At 37.3% G+C, this 18,080-nt stretch overlaps 1 protein-coding gene across 1 annotated transcript; it reads left to right on the top strand.

The window, feature by feature from the left end:
* The first annotated feature begins 1,000 nt into the window (after positions 1-1,000).
* On the top strand, positions 1,001-15,019 carry LOC122535389. Its single transcript, XM_043666878.1, has 2 exons — positions 1,001-1,223; positions 14,932-15,019. The coding sequence occupies exons 1-2, from the start codon at positions 1,001-1,003 to the stop codon at positions 14,985-14,987; spliced, it is 279 nt and encodes a 92-aa protein (XP_043522813.1). The 3' UTR covers positions 14,988-15,019.
* The last annotated feature ends 3,061 nt before the right edge of the window (positions 15,020-18,080 follow it).

The raw sequence follows: 18,080 nt of genomic DNA, 5'->3' as shown, positions 1-18,080 counted from the left end.
CAAAATAATATAAATCCTTTCGTTAGGGAACGTTTTGTTTCCCAAATGTTTTATTTGAAAAATATCTAAGAGTTATTGAGACGATTATTATAATTAACTTGCGGACTTTTACCCATTTTAGCTGAAACAAAGGAACAGTCTTCGAAATACAAACCCTGTTTAAAGTTACATAAAATGTCCAGAGTAAACTACATGTTGTAACATGCAGTCGATGAAACAAATTTAACTTCCAATCTTTTCATTATGTTCGCGAAAATAAGACTTACAACTACCGCGACGATATAAAAACAATTATGTAAATGTTCATGAGTAGTAGAGATTGCCGGAGTTATTTCAAAATTAAACATGTTCCTTTCTATCATAAACTAATCTCTAATTATACGTTGCTTAATAAATGTAGTTGGCAAAATATTCATACTACGTTTACCTTGTTCCACAGCGAACATCAAGTTAATTATTACATAATCGATGGAAGAAACAAAACCTCAATCGGGCAGAGAATTTGAGATAGAAGGAATCCTTGAGTTTGATAGCTTCAGCTTCGATTGAAATGAACGAAGCACTTCGCCAGATTTTAATTAGACGATGCTGTTGTACATTTCTTCCACCGATTGTGATTTTCACACAGACGCACCTACTTCAACAAAAGTTATCTGATGAATTCATGAAATCGATTCAATTTCTGAGGAGAAGAACTTGAAACAAGTTCTCCTTAACTTGACACGTGCGATTTGACACGTGTTCAGTTAACGAGAGCCCACGTGTAATTTGTAGCGATCAAAATCCAATCAGTCACACTTTCAAATTATCAAAGATTATCCGATCAGTCTGGCGACCGTCATAAGAAAAATGACCGATCGATCACGTAAACGAGACGATTGGCCAGACGTATGACCAGCAACTGGCCACGAGAAATTCCAAAGTGATTGCCAATTAAATTGAATGGAACAACAGCTACAAATTATTCGACCGATTGAAGACGTGTTTTTCTACTTTACAGATGACGTTGCAGGTTTCCTGGGTCCGGCATAGGGACGTTCATCTGCTCACCATCGGTCGTTACACGTACACGAACGACCAGCGATTCAGGCCGATCCACAACGCGCAGACGGACGATTGGACGCTGGAGATCAAGTATCCACAACTTCGGGATAGCGGTTATTACGAGTGTCAGGTCTCAACGACGCCACACATGAGTCACATCGTATACCTGGATGTGATCGGTGAGACTTTTTCTTCACACGTTTTCGCACGTTGCATGCGTTAGAATGCACGTACTGGTCACAGTTTACTCGAAATTCGAATACACGTTCGCTATAAAAATCGAGGGAAACCGATTTGTTTTGGGATATTTGATTCGATGGAATATCAATACATTGTAGTTTAGTTTAATATTTGCTTTTGCGCGTTAATATTTTATATAATATTTTATAATATTACATAACATAATAATATATTTTATAATAATTTATATATAATAATATATATTTTTAATATTTATATTATATATGAATGAATGTAAACACTCTTCTTATTATAAAGTAACGGAATATTAATTAAATGTAGTATAGTTCGTAGCAAGCTTTGTTCCCATACGTTAATCTTTGCAAAGAACAAAAGTGAAAACAACGGAAATGACGATTGTGAGTATAATCGATCGCGTAGCTCACCGAAAAATATTTCAATTCGCTTAATCGAAACGTGTTGTACATGTTGTACAATTTATCAATGTACATTGTCCCGTTTAATTGAAAGATTCTATGAATCAACGATTTTTCAAGTTCACGTGAATCCTAAAAAATTTAACTGCGCGTTTGGAACATCATGTTGGAAAATCACGCGAACGAGATGAGGACAAACTCGAAGCCTAAGAATTCGAAAATACTGAAATAATTCGGCTGGAAACTGCAATGACATTTATGAATCATGAAGAAGACGCAGAGGATGCAACCTCCTATGGGTATTTCGCTTCCTTTATTAAGATGAATTTTGCATTTTGCCGCATTCCTCGGCGCCAGATCACGGGGATCTGGATTTCTTGGCAATCGGGTCGCGCATGTTGCCCTGATGTCATCGCCTACGACGATCCATATGTCGTGTATGATTTTAATTAAACGTTAGCATAGGCGATTAACAAAGGGCTAATTAGAACGCCGTACGCAACAATTAGTTAATTCTAATCTGAATCTGCCCCAGTTCCCCAGGCGATTGCGCGAAATTTAAGCCGGCGAGCTTAAATCCTGGCACGGTGCCAATTGAACACCTGGGATTGGTTGATACCGATTTCCAGTTAAGCCACGACGTCGAACAAGGGTTTGATTACGCGAGATTACTTCCCCAACTTCGAATTCCGACTGGTTTAAGCTCTGTTTTCTATTCCTCGCGCAATACACGTGCACACATACACACGAAACGGCGTACACGAAATACGCTAATCGTTGCTAATTCTATCTTCTTAATCGGTATTTATACCCGCGGCAGCCGAAACCTTTACACCACCCGTGCAAACGGATCGCGTTCCACGATTTATTCCCCTGTCAAATCTTTATCCCTCTAACACTTGCACGCTTGGTACGTTACATGCGCCAGGTTTAACGCTTCTTTCAATTATTTGACCAAATGATCTGATCGTAAGGTATTTTTTAAATGTAGGCAGACAAAGTAGATGTTGCGGAGAAATTTAATAATGGATAACGAACAGTATTTTCAATAAATTTGGTGAAATTTAAATGTTGTTGCTTGTAGGTACGCTCAGTTGCCGAATTTATATGAATTTTCATTGATAAGTATTGATATTTGCTAAATTATACATTCACTTGAAAACGGAAAAAACGTAGAAGTAGTACAGTTCATTCTAAGTCAGACAGAGAATTCGAAGGAGCGTTCCCTACTCGCATTTCCCTATTCCTCTTTTATTTATTTGTCGACAAGTTAAGAAATGCAACATGTACAAGAAAATACACACGTAAGTAGTATAAGTCGTCATAAGTCAGACGCACCGTTCGAGACGGTATTCCGTACTTCATTTTTCATTTATTTACAAAGGAATTATAAATTTGCATCATTTTTCAACTTATACGTGAATGTTTAAACATTTATAAATGCTCTATTTAAATCAGAATACTGTCTATGGTTTTTGTACTTCCACGTACGGGAAGAATTCTATAACACGCACGCACGTGGAGGAAAACCGTTCGCGGATAAATTTCCACGGCTACTGATCATTTACGAAACACATAAACCGTTCAAAATTTACGTCCACGCGATATATCGGTTTCGCTTCCCTCTGACCGCCGCGCCAGCTCCATCCAAGCTTGGAAACTTATCTGGGTTCAACAATCAACGCTCTGCAATCTACAAGAGAAAGTGTTAGTGCTCAGCCAGCAGATACCTCGCGTGGCATACTTGCCACGAAGATATCTATCATTCTTTAACCTAAAATTCCAATTTTGGTTACCGGTCTGCGTCCTCGTTCCGCGTAAAATGAAACTGCCCTCGCGCGAAATTAATCCCATTCGTAATATCCAATTAACATTCCGTTTGGCTCTCTCGCGTGATCGTGTGAAATTTCACAACCGCGTGAATTATATATATACGATAATTTAGACAAAAATTATTTTTATTAATTTATGATTAAAAAACCAGATTCCTACTCGTAACGTCGAACCTAACTATCCCGTTTAATTCTTTGACTTGATTAACAAATGTACACTGCATTAATAAATTATTGTAGCAGTAAAAAAAGAATTATTATTATTATTATTATACATCTCGGTTGACAGTTTTTTCCGAACAGTCAAAAGGGAAAAACGATCGAAGCGTTCTCCGTTACGGAGTGTTTTGCGTCGAAATCGTTTGAATGTTCCAATCGAAAATTTATCCTCGATGGGGGGATAAATTGATTGAAATGGCCGAGAGAAGTAAAGAGACGAGTCCGTTGGACATTCGACTCATCTCTCGACATGCCAAACGAATCTTCGTCGATTCGACCCTCCAGAACTTTTATAGCATAGGGTCGCAGGAAATATCGTACTTTTTCTCTTCTATTTTCCGCGAGTGGGAGACGAGAGGATGCTCGAGCAGCGCGAGAACATGAAGATCGCTTGTCATTTCCTCTTTCTACTCTACTCGGATCGATCAATTCACAAAAAAAAAGAAAACAAGATACGTAGGACTTTCATTTTTTCGACAGCCACGCTGTGGTTATTTAATCGAGATTGGAATATTTTACTATTTTTGTAGATGTTTAATGTTGCAAAGTCGAAGTTACGAAAGTAATTTACGTTTAAATTTACGTTTTTACGTGAAATTTTCTTCGGAAATAGATGCGAGCAAATTTCTATTGATACACAGAAATATTGCGTTACTTTCTGCTTTCTTTAAAAATAATAAAATAATAATAAAAGGAATAAAATGAAGTAAAAAATGAAATAATAATAATAAAAAAATAAACGATAATATATGACTTAGAAGATTTAATTCAAACAAAATTAGAAAAATTATAAAGACTTTATTTAAAACAATATTTACGGTGTGCTGGACATAGTCGTCGGGTTAATACTCTCCTCTCTATCGTAATTACTAAGGACAGTCGATAAATTGCCAGTGTAGCAACATGTAGGGAGTAAATCCGGCGATAAAAGCAAGCCTTCGAAAGTTTCGTTAGCGGTGATAAATAGAGGCGGAGTCGCTGTTCTTCCGGTAATGAACATTCCTTCCTATTTGTTCGAGCGAGAGTTTTTGTACCGCGCACGCGCAAAAACCGAGATTTTTTATCGGTAATTAATTAACTAGCAAAGTGTGACTACGATTCTGTATTTTTCTAGTAAAATCGTTTCATCATTTTATATATCAACATTGATTTCGTGGCTTTGTTAGAAAACAGTGCAACTGAAATGTGAATAAATTGAAAATTAAAAAATATGAAAAAATCGCAAGACAAATAAAATCAGAGTTACATTAATGTTGCGACACTACGTTACGTTAAGTATATTTAAGTAAAACAAAATAGGCAAAGTAAATAATAAATTTATTGCTTCTCAATCATTTCTATCCAGTGATATCATACCGACGAGTGCAAAAGGAAAGCGACGAATTATTGTATACAGTTCGGTCACTCGTTATGGTCCGCAATCAGTTGCCAGCGCAAGTGGTTAAAAATCTTGAAAAATATGTATTTTCGTATTTCTTGACGATAATCACGCCCGAAACGTGAACTTTTCGCGTGATAATTTTCAACGAACTAACCCAGCTAAAACGAACAATAACACAATCAAAGAGATCGCAGTTGCTCTTATTTCGAAATAAAACAGTTTTCTCAATAACGGCTCCGTTTAGCCGGCATTTGTATGACCGGCAGCCAAGTACCAAGGGAGAAAAGAGGAATGGGAAAAAGAACCGGGGGGGAAGAATGGCGACGTTGTTTAGCCATTCACACGTAGAACGCGCTTTGTCTCGGAGGCTTTACCTCTTTAAGTATTACGTGCAGCAAGAAACGTAATACTGTGTCAAAAACTTCTAGCTCCTACTTAAGAAACAACTTACATCCTGCGCGAAAGTACAGAGGATTACGCTATCTGTTACGGAATTGTTATACTGGCGTTGTTTGCGGTCTCGCCTTCGCAAACAGAAAATTTCTCGTCCTTTGAAGTTCCAATAAAAAAATCTGAAATCTTTTGAGTAAAATTGTAAATTGTGCGAAATACAAATGATGTGAAATTATTATACCGCGGTTTCTTTCTGCGAATTTATACCTTTGAAAATGTGACTTGAGACACAAGAGTTTTGGTAGAAAATTGTAAAACCTCCAGATGAATGTGTCACCACTTTATCGATTATCAAAACATCCTTTCTATACAAATCTGCTTGTGCAAAGTAACGTGATAATAACAAGTCCGTAATACGACTCATCGAACCGAATAATTAAAAACAATTAAAACAACGACGCGACGCTTTCTACGAAACGCGTGATCAAACGGAATTATACTTTGTTATACGACGGCTGGGTGTGTCGTTTGACAAAGGGTGCGTGTTCCTTCGCGCCGTTTCGCCGTCGATGCAATTATTCCGAGAGAATTTACATTTCAATTAACGGCTGTGCATTTGTTTTCGCGAAAGCGCGAAAGCTCGCTGGTCGTACCTCGGTGTTGTCAGCCTCGTTCAAACGAAACAGTCGCGTTAATATCGCGCGAACCTTTTCACCTGAATACCAAACTCTCTCTTTCTCTCTCTCTCTATGTCTCATTCTCTTTATTAACGTTGTTTCCGCCAGCTAGATCGTCGAAAATTTTCGTTCGAGAAAACGAAAGGAAATACGCTGTGTCGCAGTCGATAAGGAACTCGTGAGAGGACTGGTGAGAGGGCAGAGGCGGCAACAATGAAACGTCGCGCTAATGAAAAATAATGTCGGTATCCTTATTAGTGTTTTCATTAACCTTTATTAGCAACGCCAAGGCTGCGAGGCGACATTGCGTTCTCCGGTTACGTGACCGTGTTAAGGTAAAAATATGAACAAAGAAATTATGGTTGAGCCGGCTGTACGTCGTGAGAATTATCGCCCGTTAACCTCTCTCGTGGAAAATATAAAAATTTAACTTTACACCGAAATTTGTGACTGCGATTCTTATTTTGGAAAGTCATACGATATGGTATGTTTGATATTCCATTTTTTCTTTTTTTTTTTTTTTGAAAGACTAGTCAAATTAAATTTGTTTCCATTTGATTTTTGTTGGATGTGGTATTGACATTTATAGTGAAATATTTATCAGGAAAGGTCTAAATACTTCTAAAGATAATTAATTTTAGATTTACATGTTTCTAGTTGATTTTTAGGTATTAGGTATATAAAATAAGATTGATTTATATTTTAGCTTAATAAACATCAGCTGGCTTTTTCCTTTATGATTAATTCTTTCACATGCTTATTCGGTCGTTAGTTGTCAGTTTGTTTCTAAAATACACATTGTTTGATCATTATCAAATATGTTCATTGTATATATAACTTGTTCGTCTTCTAAAGTTATAGAATTGACTCTTTATATTTACAATTAGAATCCATAGAATCTTATACTGCGACACATTTTGTCCTGTCATATGCATTTCTAATTGTTCAACCCACCTCCCCCATTCTTCTAAAAATTCTTTTCTCATTCTGAACTTCCCTTTACTCAATCGTTCGAGCGTCTTCGATTTCTCTGCATTTAATACTCTGTAACAGGAATTTCCTTTACTTGCAAAAGAAACAGATTGTTATTTAATTGCAGTTATTTACTCCAATCTTTAATCTGCGAATTAATAATTGTTGACAGATATGTCATTTAGCGTTTCTGTAATGACGAAACATAGAACAACAAGCGAACGAAATGAAATTTCTAAAAAAATTGCAGGAATATGTAGCTTCGAAATTGCACGATTGTTACAGGGGGTTAAAGATCTATGTTTAATTATTCTACAAGGGTGTCGTAAACAGCAAAACAGCGATTTAAATCAAAAACAGTAGAAAGATAGCAATTACGTATTTCTTTAACTCATGTTTAAGGGATGAAACCTGACTCTACCAACTTGAATCACCTTTCAAATTAAAAGAGTGAGACTCAATAGATTGAATTACGATACATCTACATGCACCCCGGCGAGATAAAAAAAATCACGTGAAATTTGAACGTTAAGGAATTACTATCGTCCAAGTAACGATCGCTATAAACCAGCATTGCTAACCGTTATTAACGCGTTAAGCTCGACTTCACCTCAGCAGACAGTTCGCGTGCGTGCTGGTGTCGGCTCGTATTTCATCGCGCGCGCTTTTAAGCGCGCCTATAAACGCTCCTTCTACCCTGCTACACGTCTCGCGCGATCTGCAAATTTGCAATATCCTTCCTTCTCGCTCCACTCTTGCCGACTTACTTCACCTCTGTCACCCTGTCTTCGACTTTACGACTCCTTAAAACCCTGTAAACATCGCCCGCTCTGCCTGAGAAGTAGTCCATCGACGAGGAATAATCACCGATGATATTGTTCTTGATACGCGCGTTTATATTATTTGGTCTCGAATTTCTAAGTCTGGTGTATTCAACAAATTTGCACGATTCGAGCTGCTCATGAATTTTGTATATTAATTACGACGAATAAGATTGATAGTACATTTATTTATGAACTTATAAGACTGGTAATAGTACAATATTTATGAATTTGAATTCCTCGAATTTCTAAGTGGCATGAATGGAGTTTCTTGTGAATTTAGTATATTTCAGTACGATGAATAAGATTAGATTACGAATTTAGCGAAGTTCAGCTACTTAAATTCAGTACGTCAAATTTAGTACACTTAATCAAATTAATAATATATGATACATTTAATCAAATTAGTAATTTGTGATTTGAGTTTCCTTCTTTTTTGTAAATTTAGTACACATAACGTAGCGAAATTTAATAAAATTAGTAATCTAGTATCTACGAATTCAATTTCCTATAAACTCAGTGTATCTAGTACGACGAATGAGATTGATAGTACAAAATTTATGAACTTGAACCTCTTGAATTTCTAAATTTGATGCATCCAAATTGGCATGAATCGAATGCTTTAGTATATTAATTTCAGTACGATGAATAAGATTGGTAGTACAACATTCATGAATTTGAATTCCTCGAATTTTTAAGTGGCATGAATGGAGTTTCTTGTGAATTTAGTATATTTCAGTACGATGAATAAGATTAGTACGAAATTGGCGAAGTTCAGCTACCTAAATTCAGTACGTTAAATTTAGCACAATTTAATCAAATTAGTAATTTATGATTTGAGTTTTCTTCTTTTTTGTAAATTTAGTACCCTTAATGTAGCGAAATTTAATAAAATTAGTAATCTAGTATCTACGAATTCAACTTCCTATAAACTCAGTGTATCTAGTTTGGCACAGTCAATAGAATTAGCACTAACTATTTATAATAATAATATTTATCAATTTTACAATTTTTACAAATTTAGTTATATTTGATCTAATAGTAACAAATTAGCAAAAAAACAGTTCGATCGAACCTTCCCCAATAACCAAAGATTTCTTCCTGACATTCGCTTCGATCTCCTGATATTCGTCGAATATCCTTCGTATTTTCCACCCTCTGCTTACTCAGGTCACCGGACGACCACTGCAACTTCGAACCACGTCGATCACGGAGTCAACGGACAAATTTCGGTGGATCGTCGGTCGTTAACAACTTGTAAATAGCTGGTAGCTAAGCGACGGTGACAAAGTGTAACATCTGCGAGCGGACAAGGCGCGTTCATGGTCGAACATTAGGCTGACTTGTTCCGCTGGCAAGTTTCTATGGCGGCGGCGCGTTGGTCGCGCCCGATCCACTTGCATCGAACACTTGGCCGAAACTTGCTTCTTCCACTCGACCCTTCTATATTCTCCGTTCTATATCCCCGACATTTCGAACACGAACAGGGAAATCCTCTTCTACGGAGAGTCGATAACGGCCTGTTAGATTATTATCAGCGGGAACGAACGGAACAGAGCTGCGAAATCAAGCCAATCCTATATTCAAATTGAAACTAGTGTCCAGGCTTCCGAAAGATTGAATGATAGCGCGTAGGTTTTTTTTCTAGTCGAGATGGGGGAACTGATTTTTAAAGGAGATTAATTGAGTCAATTTGAAACAGGTGTCTCTGTAAATTAAGTCAGAGATGTTAGATTATTTATTTATTTTTCTTGTTCTTTGTAAGAAATTATCGCTCTTGCAGTACAAGTGAGTTGTAATAAAATAATTTAATTGAGATGTGTCTTATATTAAATGCAACTCTTTCCCATTTATATTTTTTTAAACTATTAATATATCGGAATTTGTGAAAACCAATTTCAAATCCAATTTCAAAATTAAACCTCTTAATCCCAACCAATTAAAGCATCCTCCTTTCAACTGGCGATGAATCATCGTAACTGAAAAATTGAAAAAAAGCCACAAGAAATACTCGACGTGATCAGGCCATTAATATAATATAACGCTGACACGCCGGTACAAACGGCGACATCGAACAGGGTTATCAAAGGTTTCGTCAACGTTGCGGAATCGTTATCAAATTTCGCGTGTGCGTCGTCGCGTCGCCGTTGTTTGATTTCCAAACCCCCGGCTACGTAAATGAATTAGCAAGATGCGCCTCTCTCTAACTCGATCCCCGTAGCTTTCCTCCGCGGTTCGAGTCCTCGTTTCGCGGAACGTTCGCTCGCTTTTGTGTCGCGTTTTCGAGCCGCGGTAATTACCAAGCGGCGTAACCTATCAGCCACCCAAATTCTCGACGCCAGCAGAGTTTCCAAGGTACACGCGACAGCGTTCACGTTCAACGGAGCCCGCCATGAATTGTTGAAGGCCTCCTTCGGATTCTATTTATGATAGCTTCGTATCTCGGTTAAGGGACGGCCCGGGCGCAATCGCGACACACACCGGGGCCTGCACAATACGCGCCGGCTGCGCGTTTCCGGGGACATCGAAGATTAATGAAATGCCACGACACGCGGGCAAACTGCGCGCAGAGACGCGCCGTAACTCGGTTACTTACGGCTGTTTAGCTCAACGTCGACAAATTGAACGTTTGCGCGGCTTGTAAATTTGTTTTACGGGTATTTGCGAAGTTCGAAGGTTACAGCTGTCTGTTGGAATCTAAAATACGTAAATACGTTCGACAATTAGTTGGGAAGAATATTCCTCAAGGTAGCTGTCTCTCTCTCTCTATGTTAACATATTGTTTCCAATTCCAGGTTTCAAACTCGATGAATATATGGATTAAATTCACGACGATGTGTTTGTTTGATTGGATTTTAACTTGACAACAGTTAATTTGTCTGAACTAAGTGACATTTTTGGTCGTTTGCATATCGAATATTTGGATATTTGATGTCGAAAGATTACACGCATTTAACAATAGTGATTCGTTTAATATTATTACAAAAAATGATGATGACACTCTGACGATCTTCTTGCACTTTAAACATATCGGTCGATTAGTCTCGTCAAGATTAATTTATTGTTTTAATTGTTTGGGACAGAGATATTAACTTTTAGTGTATGTTGTAACACAGCTGTTTTTGAGTTTTTTTTTTTTTATCGTCAAAAAAAAATGCTAGCTTTGTCGAAAGCCTACAAGAAATTAATCACAATGTCAGATCAAATATCGATATATATGTGTTCATTTCACTCGATATTCCACTAAAAATCCATTTCAATTCGTTTCCGGTGACGATCACTCAAGATATCTTGTATTAACATAGAATGAGGCTGGAAGTAAAATCTGGCAAGTGTCTGACATTCAACTGCGGAAGTTTGGAATGAAAACAGTTCCCCAAGACTTTGCTATTCCCGATGGAGATTAAGCATTCTCCGTCGCGTCGTTCTATCTTCGTGGATTCTCGCGATGAGGCACGGTCTGCTCCTAAATTAATTATCTCCTCTTCCTCCGTTTTTTTCGATAAAAATGATATAACTCCATCGTTCACCATTTCGAGAGCGAACGTCGATCGTATTTTCGACCGAACAACGTTTCAGTGGTATCATTGTTGTACCATACTTATTAATTTATCTTTGAAGCAATAAAGAAAATTAAATATCAACCTTTCTGGTGATAAATAAAATATGAGACCAAACGAGTGAGAAATAAATGTTTACTTTAGCAATTAAATTTATTAAATCAAATATATTTAAGGAGCAATATTCGATTATTAAATCTTTCGAATAAACTCCTACTCCTATCAATTTTTCTGATGATAAATAAAATATGAGATCAAACGAATGAGAAATAGCTGTTTACTTTAGCAATTAAATTTACTAAATCAAATATATTTAAGGAGCAATATTCGATTATTAAATCTTTCGAACAAACTCTTGAAACTCCCTAAAAAAGGAAATCCACGTGATATTGATAAAGAAAATATTACAATAATATTAGACGAACGAAGTATATCCTTCAATAAAAACTATTGTAACACCAAAGCTTCGATCTTAATCTTCAACGATTCTCCAAATCCGCGAGCTTACAACATCAATTTTATCCGAGCATGGCGTTTCGTTCGCGATCTTGCGTGTTCGAAAACTAACGCAACTAACGATCAAAGCAACATCACCTAATTAGTATTAATGCACGAGGGCATGGACCAAAGTTTCCCGCCTCTCCTTCAAAAACTGCTCGAAGGTTGCAACTAACGCTTAAACGAAACCCTCCGCCGACTTGGCGAAGAAACCGAAAGAGAGAGACAGAGAGAGAGAGAGAGAGAAGAAACTTTGGCCAAGACTGGAACGACGCGATCAGGAAACGAAGCCCGCTACGGACGGAACAGAGGAAAGCCTAGGTGGAAGGGTGAAACGAATTTCTCGAAAGTTTACGACGTTATTATCCGTTAAGTCCGCGGCTCGTAAGATCCCCCGGCCACGCTCGGGTAGGGCTGTGCACGCTGAAATTGCTCGCACAAAGCAGATTTTAATTTTGACCGGAAAGCGCGCCCGCGCCACGGCGAAAATACTCGAATCGGGAGCTCGGGTCAGGGAGACAACGATATTAAAAGCTCGGAAGTAATACCGCTATACCGGCAGGCATTATAATGGATCGAGCACGCCTTGAAAGCCTGCGCTTCTTCCTCCAGTTTTAGGCCAGATTGCACGCCGAGACCTAATGGAAATCCCTAAAATTGTTTCCCACTCGGCGAGATTTCACCGATTCCGGCGAGGGCTCGGCGTGAAATTTACAATTGTACAGAATTTTTTCTGCGGCCGCCAGGTTCCTCGGGAACCGATTTCGCGATATTCCTGAGCGCGAGAGCCCTTAAGAGAGCTGATTAAGAAGGGGTTTCGAACGTTCGCTGAGAGATTACACGATCCGCCAGCTAACGGGAGCCTGTTGAGAAAAAATCCCATCGTCTTTGGAATTTCCTTGAGATTCCAAGAATTTGCAGGAATCAGGATCTCAGGGGATTTCCTTTCTGGACGTCTGCCTCGAGTGCTTACGAGTGCGATGATGCTAGGAAGATAGTCGGTTCTACGTCTCGTGAATATATACTTTTCGAGAAATCGCATTTAGAAAGTTACCAGTTCCGACCTCGAAGTGATCTAATTAACCCGAGTGGAATTACCATTCTGAGTAACAATCAGCTATAGGTCAATCGATGAATAAGGGAATATATCACTTTCAAAGAGACAAATTAATTATCTTTGCAAAAACTCGAATGCTAATCTCCAAATAATAAAATTTGCGTATTTTCCTAGATCCTAGAACTCGAAATTTAGCCAGAAATTTCTCGATTAGCCTCGTTTTAACAAACGTCGAGAATGAAGATCCATAGAGAGTTGGTCGTCGATATATTTTCCATCGTGATCGTTATCGCGTGCGGTGGAATGCTTGGGTAGAGAGCGGCTGTTAACGAAATGCTTTTCGGGCGTGGATCGTTTGATTAGAATTTACATGGTGGCCTGATCGGCGGTCTGCTACTCGAGAGAAGAACGAACGAAACCGTAATACGTCGCGGCCAGTTCCGCAATTTCGGCCCCGGTGAATCGGCTGATACACAGGCCGAAATTTCAATTCGCATGCACCGGCAATACGCGCTTTCAGTGATTTTAGCGCTCGACGCGCGGACAAAAGACGCTCGGAAATGGCGGTAGCTCGTTGCAGACGTTTCATCGTCTGTGTTGTGTACTTTTCACGGTGAAACATCGACTGATACGAATGTCATCCGCGGTTTTGATTCATCTGATCGAAAGGAGGTCTGGTTTACATTTCGGTGATTTTACTTAGGCATAATGTGGCTTTTGTTTTTTCTTTTTAATCTCGAAAATTCTGTTTAATGCGATTTAATTTTCTGAAGAATTTCAATGATTCTGCGTAGCATAATATGATTTTTTAAAGAGATAATATACTGTGATTTTTTCTCGACGAAGAAATCTCGACGATTCTGTTTAATATAATTATAACATAATTAACATATAATTTTTCGGTTCTGTTTAGTATAAATCTAATTTTTCAAGAATCTTGAAAATTCTACTCAGTACAGTATGATGTTTTGAAGAATCTTAATGAAATTGTTTAGTACAATGATTTTTTTAAAGAATTTCAATAATTCTGCTCAATAATAATACAATCTTTTTGAAGCATCGCAGTGATATTGTTTAACATAACGTGATTTTTTTTAAAGAATACTGATTCAAAGAATTCTGCTCGATACAGGTTTTTTTGTAGAATTCTGATGATTCTTCTTAACATAATGCAAATTTTTTTTTTAAATTCGGATCATATCAGCTTGATATAAAATAACTGTTTTCAACAAAATCTTCATGATTTGTTACTTTTGAATCCTCGTAATTTGGATTGTGCGCTTTAAGAAAGTCGATGCTACAACAAGTGGGTATTTTCCGAGAGTCGCGTTTTAAGTAGAGTAGGTAAACCATATTCGCTCCAAGATATAATATTTTGCAAATTAGCACTTAAATTAGATCTTTCAATGAAAATGTAACGAGAATGCTAGAAGGAGAATCTGCAAAAAGAATTTATTATCAAACCACGTTACATAAGTCGGTAAAACTTCATCGCATGTACTCCTTAACAAGCTGCATAAATTATAACGATGAACTCATTAACATTTCTCCTTACACTAATTTGTCAGTACAGAGAGAAAGTGCAAAAGCAGAGACCAGCAAAAGTTCAACGTAGAAAACGAGCCTTGTTTACACGTTTTGCGGCGTTCATCGTGATAAGGGATATTCCAGAAAGAAAAATAAACTTCACGGTGTATAATTAATTTACTGTGTAACGCGAGAACTGTGCCTCGTGTTTTCGTGACTGTTCCAATTGCTAATAAGCAAAGTTGGATTTCATGGCTCCTCGTATGAAATATCTCAACTTTTCAACTGTTTCTTTATTTTCTCCTTTTTTTTTTTTTTTTTTTTTTTAATTAGGACTGATTGTTGCCTATATCTCTCCATCTCTGTCTCTTCAATTCATTCGTGGGTAACTAAGTAGCAATCACACGGTGAAAAAATATTAATGAGGAGCATTGCAGGTACAAGTATGAATTATAAAACTCGGCAAATTTTTACTCAAATAATGATTTGGAGAAATAAATATTTTAAGATGAAATAGTCACACGTGAAACGTAAAATTTTCAATAAAAATATTTTTAGAATAGAATCTGTGGTTTTACAATATCATAAAGAGAACAAAGAATGAGATGAATCAGTTTGAAGAATTTATCAATCTTCAAGTAAAGTTTATCATTGGACTATAGAAAATGACTATGGTCATTAAAAATCCCAAAACTCGGTAATTTGAAATCATAAATTGTTATCGACGACACCAAGCAATAAGTATTAAAAATGAAAAAGATCAAACATTAAAATTAACATTAAAACCATACAGAGTAATTTTAGAACTATTTCGAGCTTGAAACAGACACGAACAACTGCTGTTTATCACCACGTACAAAAATCACTTCGAGCCTTTCTCCCCGTCGTACCCCAGCTTATCCAAATCCCCGTACTTTAATGCCACGTTCGACATCCCCCTCGCGAATCTCCAATCCCTCGTCTCGCACGAAACCTTCGAACACCACGGCAAGATTCTCCCACCGTGGATCCATCATCCACTGTCAGCAGATTTTTATCTGCGTTGGTTTCTAGCCTAAGAATCCGCGAGAGAACTCGACATTTCAACGTGGCGAGCTACAAAACTATAAAGCCCGCGAGATCTCTCTAACAATTATTTTTATCATAATAAAATTTACAAATTATTAACTTACAACATAAGTTTAATCGCTATTGCTAGCACTTCAATTTATCATTATTAATTTTAATTCCCCTATTTAATTTTCATTAAATTGTATAGAACTTTTCATTAATTTTATTATATATATATATATATATATATATATATATACAGGGTGTTTGTAACTTGTGAGACCCACTTCGGGAGCTGATTGTACGCCTAAAAATAATTTTAAAAAAGTCATATAAATATATGTCCTATCTGTCTTCATTTTATGAGATATAATGAATTTTATAAACAGAGCAAACTCTAGTAAGCTAGTTTTACCAGGGATGGTACATTCAATTTTCATAATAATCATAACTGGGATGAAGAAAACCCACATGTTATTGTGCATTCAAGACATCAACACCAGTTTAGTTTAAACGTATGGGCAGGAATAATTNGGCCTGCTCGTTCTCCGGATTTGAATCCATTAGATTTTCATTTGTGGGGACATTTAAAATCTATTGTATACGCAACATCGACTGAAAATGCTGAAATACTACGAAACAGAATAGAGCAAGACTTCCGACGAAATCAAGAAACACCGGGAATGGTAGAGAGAGTAACCAGATGAATGAGAAGACGCGTGCAAGTTTGTCATCAAATGCAAGGTGGTCATTTCGAGCATCTTTTCTAAAAGTAATTAAAACAGAAAATTCATTATATCTCATAAACGGAGACAGATAGGACATATATTTATATGACGTTTTTTTCATTATTTTTAGGCGTACAATCAGCTCAGACAGAAGTGGGTTCCACAAGTTACGAAACACCCTGTATATTTAATATAAATAAATTATATATAAAATATTAATTTAATTAATAATCTGGTGGAAATTTTCAAAATGAAAGGACATCGTAAACGTGAGCGAAGGGGAATGGGGATGGAGAAAAAAAAATCCGGCTGAGGTCGAAGAGGGTCTTCGCTCGTTATTTCCAGCCGATCGAAAGCCGAGCTTTTGCTCGATTGTCGTTGACAGTGCCTTTCACGCTGCCCGGTTCGGGCCACTGGCGAAAATGCTATTCAAGTTGGCATAATGCTGGTCTCACGGCGCGGAAACCTGCGTGTGACCTGCTGCGATCGCAGATCGTTTTGCAACCGTGCCTTTCACGCGAGATAAAATCCATTCGCATTTCGTCCACCGAACATTTTATGTTAAATACTCAGGCGTGAAATGTAAGTTTCGTCGAGAGTTTCGACTCAATAAAATTCGCTGAATCTTCGTTGACGAGGTTCTTTGTGTTACTCACGTAGGTAAAAGAGTGTCATTGACAAAAATTTGGAAGTAGCATACGGATATCGCGTGTTGAATTTTCGTCTGACGTTCGAGCGTTCGAGTATTGCGTCAAAGAAACAGAAATTTATTCTGATTTAAATTGATGCAACTTAATTGAAAATTTAGGTGAAGAAAGTATCGATTTAAGCGACACAATCTCTTTTCTTCGATTTTAAGGAGATTTATAATAATAGAAAAAGAGAATAAATGTTGAAAATTTCAGAAATACTTGAGAATTTAACATTATAGAATTATAGGAGTAATAAAAATGAACGACTAACTTTTACTACTAGAAGAAAATCACAAGAAGAAAATTTCTTGTAAAATTTTTACGAAATACGTAGATAAAATTTCTTTTGCTGGAAGAAACTTTTCAAAATTGAACCATTAAATTATATCGTCCTTCGCATTTTCGAAAAATTAAATTTCCACCAATTTATGAATGAAAGAAGCCAAGCAATGGAACACGAGACTTTGTTGGTGAAAAAAATTTCGATTAGAATCTTGGACGAATATCAGCTGAATGTTAGCGTAATGCTTAATTCCCGTGAAAGGGGAGCGAAAATTGGCCGAACGAAATGAATCGATCGTAATGCAAATCGAGCCAGATAGTGTGTTATTGTCAATGAGGTGATCGCGAATTATCGGAGTTTCGGGTAGCCGTGTGTAGCGGCAAGTTCGGAAGCGTGCCAGCCGAACCAACCCATGCGGTTAATTTACTCTTGCACTTCGAAACTCATAGATCGGTCGTCATAATTGTGCGCTAATGTCGTTACCGGTGATCCTATCGTCCGTTAGTTTCAGCCAGACACGCTCGAAAGTAAAACCGGCTCTGTCCGCGGAAGGAAGTTCGAGATTCACGTTCTATCGGTCGCACAAATTCGAATTTCTCCGTCGCGCGATACACGACGATCGTTATCCATAAATTATTCGCCTCGGCCGTATTATTATTTGTAACGTTTGGTCGTAAAATTTCGATTAAAATGATTAAAAAGACGACATGTATACGTATCGAATGAAAA

This window comes from Frieseomelitta varia, unplaced genomic scaffold (assembly GCF_011392965.1).
Source record: "Frieseomelitta varia isolate USP_RPSP 00005682 unplaced genomic scaffold, Fvar_1.2 scaffold_712, whole genome shotgun sequence".
NCBI classification, from domain to species: domain Eukaryota; kingdom Metazoa; phylum Arthropoda; class Insecta; order Hymenoptera; family Apidae; genus Frieseomelitta; species Frieseomelitta varia.
Note: the sequence above shows the minus strand (reverse complement) of the source record. Positions and strands in the feature narration are given on the sequence as shown.

Coding starts and splice junctions, on each gene's coding strand:
- LOC122535389 (XM_043666878.1), top strand. CDS start 1,001: ATGACGTTGCAGGTTTCCTGGGTCCGGCATAGGGACGTTCATCTGCTC. Junction 1,224..14,931: donor CGTATACCTGGATGTGATCG/GTGAGACTTTTT, acceptor TTTTTTAATTAG/GACTGATTGTTGCCTATATC.